This window comes from Leguminivora glycinivorella, chromosome Z, assembly GCF_023078275.1.
Source record: "Leguminivora glycinivorella isolate SPB_JAAS2020 chromosome Z, LegGlyc_1.1, whole genome shotgun sequence".
NCBI lineage: Eukaryota > Metazoa > Arthropoda > Insecta > Lepidoptera > Tortricidae > Leguminivora > Leguminivora glycinivorella.
Window position 1 is genome coordinate 3349920 of NC_062998.1, and position 7211 is coordinate 3357130.

The following is a 7211-nucleotide window of genomic DNA, read 5'->3' on the forward strand; positions in this document are numbered from 1 at the left end:
GTTCCCTCGATTTCTCCAGGACGATAGTGCATGCTGTTCTTATAAAAATACCAAAGTCACTATAAGCGTGCCGTTCAGATTTGAAGAGTTCCGTTCTGGCCATCATCAGCAGTTCCACTGCACCAAATGTCACTGTTCCGTATGTAAATGCATGCTGTTCCTTTAAAAACACAAAAATCACCATATGTATGCCTTTCAGATTCGAGGAGTTCCCTCGATTTCTCCAGGATCCCATCATCAGAACTGGGTTCTGAGAAAAATGGGACCAATCTGTATGCATATACATTCAATCAAAAAAAATTTTTCAAAATCGGTCCAGTAACGACGGAGATATCGAGGAACAAACATAAAAAAAAAAAAAACTTTCACCACACCAACACGAACAAAATACTGACTAGAAAACATCAAACTAAATCAAATCCATCGATTTATTCTATATTAATGATTCAAAATCATTATTTATAGGTAAATTCTACCAACCAGCTTAAGACATCAAGTTAAAATTTGTATGAAATTACTTTGCAGTCTTGTGGATAAAATGCAATTTTGCTGTCTGTTTTCGAATAGCAAAGTAAGCCTTTACCCGTTGGTGTGGTGAAAAAAAACATACAGACGACTTGATAACCGTCCTTCTTGAGAGATATGAGGCGACGGTTAAAAATATGAAAAAAATCACAAACGTTGAACCTTATAAAATCTTTCTAGAAAAATTGTTTTGAACTTGATAGGTTTAGTAGTTTTTGAGAAAAATACGGGAAACTATGGTTAACAATGTAGATTACGAATTCTTTACAAAATCGACTCAGTATTTGTTCAGTTGTTATCAAGTTATGAAGTTACGATACACAAAGACCCGCCCACATACGTACTCGTTATACATTATAATGTTACCTATAGCCTTATTATTAAAAACTAGCTGATTAAGTATAAGAGGAATTTTGATCGCTTTAATTATTCTTATTCTCGATCGTGGATTAACTTTAAATCATTAAGTAGAAGCAGTATCAGATAGGTATTTAAAATGAAAATGTCGAACGTATTTTTAAATATTTGGCCCGGTTAGTTACCGACTGTATAAGCAGATCGTACCTACCTATTACATAATAAATATCTTCGCGCAACTTGTAACCATCTGCTAGCGTGACTAAAAACTTTAAAATATTTAGGTATGTGCGGCACATACTGACACCACATGTGCTTGAAAAATATATTTTTGCCTCGACAACCACTGAACCACTGGGCCAACGCTGTCCTCGAAACGTCGGAGGCAAAATCCCGTCTCATCGTTAACCTTTTGGCCGGGCTACGTAGGAGGTACTATGTAATGTCCAATGTATACAATAGGTAATTGCCATGGTTAGATGATTGATTAGTAAAACATGAATCCAGTTTGTACCTAGAAAGGGATGTATACTTAATTAAGAGATTGATTAGTAAGAATAGTACCTACTTTGAGATTTAACATTCTTTAGACATGCGATCCGCCACTACTTACTAATCATTCTATAACAAATAAAAGCCGAATCAAATAAGCATACAAAAGAATGTCATGTCTACTGGTGTATATGGTTAATGCCCTTATACACAACTATGACTTCATGTCCAAACATTAAGGTCGAGTACTAATTCATTTAAGTTATTCTATCTAAGTTATATCTCTATTCGACGGTCGGAATAAAAAACACAGCATTCAACTTCCACAATTTATTGGAATATCAATGAGTATAATAATTATAAAATAAAACAGGAACGTAAGCTTCGAGATAAAAACTTACAAAGGTAATAACAATAGTGACTCTCTACAAATGTAGGTTATCATTATCAAGCATAAATGCAGACAGTTATTCCTGATAGCAACTGATAAGACCCGCAGTCCAACTCCGACTGTGGAGCGCACCGCATAAATACGTAAATAAATAAATAGATCACAGCAATTTTCCAATACTTTATGTGCAATACCTAATAGGTAAATATTAACATCTATTTAATTTCAATTACTTTTAGCTACTGCTAGTAATTTTGACTTAAATGATATAGAACAGTGGCGGACTTGTTATCTCTGTTACAGGGACGCAACCACAGCAAATAGTCTGGCCACATGTGTCATAGCAGATCATATACCTACTATAGTTCTTTCGGGAGAAAATACTAGCAAAGTGAGAAGTGCATGTATAGCATAATTTAAATATTAGAGAGTCGTATTTTTTTTAAAGTTTTTGTAGTGAACCTGAGGTCTGCTTGGCTAAAATATTTTGTATAATATTTTGCATAGGCACTAGTTATTCCACAGTTCCATCTGACCTTTCTCAGAGGGGCAACTAGGCCTTTTTGGGACAAGTCTGGATAACTTGTAAATGTTCAAGCAGGCCCCTTAATAAAATCTATCTTTTTAGTTGCGTCTCTATACATACTGTTAATTTAGAAGTCTACATATATTACCTAAGATACAGTACTGGCCAAAATATTCTATAATGATATATTTTTCATATTACAATAACAGGAACCATGTAGCTTTCTATAACATCAGGGAAGATATGAGAGGACAGTATATGAGGTTTAATACACATATAGGATTTCCTATGTGTCCTCCTATATGATTGGCCAGTACTGTACCCGCCACTGGCATGAAACAACATCTCCGAACATGGCTACACAGCTTTATCCTAATTATTGTTCAAGTAGCGTGTTGTGGACCCGCTTTCTTGCTTACTCCCGCATGTATGGGTAGTCAACGTCGCTCAGTGGCACGAAGGTCTCCTTGATGGACTGCGGCGTCGTCCAGCGCATCACGTAGATGGGGCCGCCCGCCTTGTCGTTCGTGCCCGACATGCGGCCGCCGCCGAACGGCTGTTGGCCCACCACCGACCCCGTAGACTTGTCATTTATGTAGAAGTTACCGGCGGTCGGCTTCAGCTCTTCCAGTGCTAGACGTTGGAAGGCCTGGTCTGCTGCAAAGACAGCCCCGGTCAGAGCAAACTTAGTTGAGGATCCTACAAGGGACAGCGCCTGCATGAGGTCCTTGTCCTCGTAAACGTACATGGAGAGGACAGGGCCAAATATCTCTTCCACCATGAGCTTGTCATGTGGGTCGGTCGTCTCGATGATTGTTGGCTGCACGAAGTAGCCTTTGCTGCAGTCGAACTCTCCACCACCCAGAATCTTGTTCTTTGGGTTCTTCTTGGCATCCTTGATGTAACCTGTAATTCTGGCAAATGCCTTGTCATCAATCACTGCCCCCATGAATACACTGAAGTCATTCACATCTCCAACTTTGAGTTTGGCACGCTCCTCCAGCAAACCTGCCTTGATCTGCTCATACAGAGATCTGGGGACATACATTCGGGAACAAGCAGAGCACTTCTGGCCACAATATTCAAAGGCCGAGCGGATTGTAGATGTTACTACAGATTTGACACAAGCAGTTGGGTGTACAAAGTGATAGTTCTTGCCACCACATTCACCAATAAGCCTGGGATAGTTGACGTAGCGGTCCAAGTTCTTAGCTACTGCTCCCCAAATCCAGTTGAAGGTGGGCACAGACCCTGTGAAGTTGACACCGGCAAGATGTGGAGACGAAGTGATTGTTTTGCCAAAGACAGGTCCATCAGCCGGTACAAGATTAACCACACCTGGAGGCAAACCCGCTTCACGCATAATGTTGAAAATTCTCCAATTAGAAAGGAGTGCAGTGTCAGAAGGCTTCCAGAGAACACTATTGCCCATCAGAGCCGGAGTATAAGCGAGATTGCCACCAATAGCCGTGAAGTTGAATGGACTAATGGCAGCAATGAATCCATCAATGCCACGGAACCTTATGGAGTTCCTGGTGACTTTGGGATTTTCAGATATGGGTTGATATTTGGCGTTTTCCTTGAGGAAGAAAACGTTGAAGCGGAAGAAGTCGATGAGCTCGGCGGCGGAGTCGATCTCGGCCTGCACCACGGACTTGGACTGGCCCAGCATGGTGGCGGCGTTGAGGCGCTGCCGGTGCTCGCCCGCCATCATCTCCGCCGCGCACTGCCACATCCGCACGCGCTCCTCGTACGGCGTGCGGTCCCAGCGCGCCTGCGCCTTCACGCTCACATCGATAGCTTTTTGGATCGTCTTCTCGGAAGCGTAGTAAAACTTAGCGAGCTTTTTACCGTGGTCGTGCGGCATCACCTGGTAGCGCGGCTCGCCATCCTTGATGTGTTCATCGCCGATTACGATGGGGATTTCCTCCGTGACGGCCGACGTCCTCTTGAGTTCCTCCTGGAGCGCCGCGCGCTCCTTGCTCCCGGCCCGGTACTCCAACACGGGCTCGTTCTTCACGCCGAATTCCGGCAGCTTCGGCAGCTCCACGACGCTCGCAAAGCATCGCTCCAGCGGCCTCGCGCTCTTCACCTTCCAACACAAATTCAACATCGCTAACAGCTGAGAGGCGAACCCCCTCGGATCGATAGGTTACGTAAATGCGGCCGAGCGCACACCCGTAAACAATATGTGGCACGCAGCTAGCGAAGTAATTGGCAACGGGCTCCGTGACCTTCACTGATTTACATTTTGTAGACGAGCGCGGAATTATTATTCTATCCGCCCGAACTCACGCCGACGTCACAAGACGAGAGTCACACAAAAATAATTTTCTCATTAGGGTGGGGCGTGTTGCCGTAGTAAATAATTGATTTATTCTCTTCCCTTGTAGTATTAGCAAAAATATACCGTAAGACTGAGACATAAGATACAATTGTAATCGTATGGATCACCGATTTTAGTTTAATTTCTTTTAAGCTAGGAACATACTACGCGGACGTCCGTCGTAAAACGACCGCGACCGCGACCTATCAGTGTGCACGGAACAAAACATCCAGAGAGCCAGATTTCGATCGGACGTCCGTGCGCTCAAGGCCACGTCCGCGTACGTCGACCGATAGTTTGCACGGTTATGTGTATTTCCATTGTCCAGATTCCCGTCCGCGGTCGATTTACGACGGACGTCCGCGTAGTGTGTTCCTAGCTTTAAATCTGCGTCGACCGACTCGTATTGACCGAAATTGTTGACATATGCTTTTTAGTACAAGATTTTGTAGGCTGGCAACTTCTTCACTGTCGCGGATTACGCGCGCGTTACGCGCCATAGGTTTCTAAATTCAATCGATATTGGCCGCTGTACACATGTGGCCAACCCCTTGGCCAAGCGTGTAGAGGGCTACTTGGCCGTATGTTGGCAGTTGGAGCTAGCGCTGGCCGGCCAACCGATTGGTGTCGGTGGCCGATGTACACATGTGGCCAACGGTTCCACCAACCCTTGGTGGAACCCCTTGGCGAAGATAAGAGCCGCTGTTTACACATTGGCGAACCAATCACTTGGCATTGGCTCTTCATGAAAGATGGACGTGGAATGGAAAAGGCTAGGAAATTCTAGGTCACTTACGTTGTCAGCAAAATTTGATTGAAAAAATAATAACCCCGTAGTAAAATTAAATTATTTAAAATATTAACAATTTTTTGAATATTCTGATAAGCACATTTATCTTTTTTAGGCAATACATTAAACATTTGCAAGGTTATTTTATTTCCTAAAATCAACACTATTATTGGCATAGATAAACTTATTATTTTCGTAAATATTTCACTACTGTCCTCTCTGACGGCTGACGACAAACCGAATGAAGCGCCAACGTGTAAACGCAGTTGGCCATTGGCGCCAAGATCCTTTGATGTGTGGACAAAAAACCGACACCAATCGCTTGGCCGGCCAGCGCTAGCGCCAACTGCCAACATACCAAGCCATACAACATACCATACCAAGTAGCCCTCTACACGCTTGGCCAAGGGGTTCCACCAAGGGTTGGTGGAACCGTTGACCACATGTGTACAGCTACTTGACCGTATGTTGGCAGTTGGCGCTAGCGCTGGCCGGCCAACCGATTGGTGTCGGTTTTTTGTCCACACATCAAAGGATCTTGGCGCCAATGGCCAACTGCGTTTACACGTTGGCGCTTCATTCAGTTTGTCGTCAGCCGTCCGTCAGAGAGGACAGTAGTGAAATATTATGTCAATAATAGTCTTGATTTTAGGAAATAAAATAACCTTGCAATTTTTAATGTATTTCCTAAAAAAGATAAATGTGCTTATCAGAATATTCAAAAAATTGTTAATATTTCAAATAATTTAATTTTACTACTCGGTTATTATTTTTTAATCAAACTTTGCTGACAACGTAAATGACCTAGAATTTCCTATCCTTTTCCATTCCACGTCCATCTTTCATGAAGAGCCAATGCCAAGAGATTGGTTCGCCAATGTGTAAACAGCGGCTCTTATCTTGGCCAAGGGGTTCCACCAAAGGCTTGGCAACATGTGTACAGCGGCCATTAGCCAAGGGGTTCCACCGAGGGTTGGTTTACTTATGTCACAGTTTCGTTTACTTTCAACCCCTTATTTGCCAAGAGTGGCACTGAAGCGTTAGTAGTTTCATGTGTTCTGCCTACCCCTTTATGGGATACAGGCGTGATTGTATGTATGTATAGTTAAGCTATAACGTGTCCAGTATATAACCTAACCACAAAATTAAAATTTTGAAAAAACCCCCGACCGCGATCTAGTGGACCGATTTTCATGAAACATGGCTAAGAACACTCCCGACTAACTCAGCTTTCAGACAAAAAAAAACTAAATCAAAATCGGTTCATCCGTTCGAGAGCTACGATGCCACAGACAGACACACACACAGACAGACAGACAGACAGACAGACATACACACAGACAGACGGGTTACATTCTGGTGGCCTATAAACTATTGTCATATTTTCACTTGTCAGAGCACTATTTACATAACATTGTATGTCATAAAACTTGGAAGTCAGAATATTTTTTGAACATAGCTGTTTTACGTCATAGCTGTGTTATGTCATATTTTTTATTGCAATATTTTTTATGTTTATTAAATTTTAAGTCATAAGTTTGCTGAGCATAATTGTCTTTATTTCGACTTATTACTATGCATAGTATTAATATTGTATACAAAAAAGAAGTCACATATTTAAAAATCATAATACGTTCCATTTATAACTCTGTTTAGGCTCGAATTTAATGTACTAATAAGTAACACAGATCTCATATGACATAGCCCAGTTAGGTGCGACGACGACAATTTCATCGACAAACAAACAGTTTACAGAGTAGGTTTAGGTTAGGTTAGACCTGTGATTTACACAGAAGCAAACGTA

The 7211-nt window shown here is 42.3% G+C and overlaps 1 protein-coding gene across 1 annotated transcript; it reads right to left on the minus strand.

Annotated features, from left to right (window-relative positions):
- Positions 1 to 1689: 1689 nt before the first annotated feature.
- LOC125241320 (delta-1-pyrroline-5-carboxylate dehydrogenase, mitochondrial) lies at positions 1690 to 4620 on the minus strand. The gene has a single exon (XM_048149734.1). The coding sequence runs from the start codon at positions 4402 to 4404 to the stop codon at positions 2707 to 2709; it is 1698 nt and encodes a 565-aa protein (XP_048005691.1). The 5' UTR covers positions 4405 to 4620; the 3' UTR covers positions 1690 to 2706.
- Positions 4621 to 7211: the final 2591 nt, after the last annotated feature.

Coding starts and splice junctions, on each gene's coding strand:
- LOC125241320 (XM_048149734.1), bottom strand. CDS start 4,404: ATGTTGAATTTGTGTTGGAAGGTGAAGAGCGCGAGGCCGCTGGAGCGA.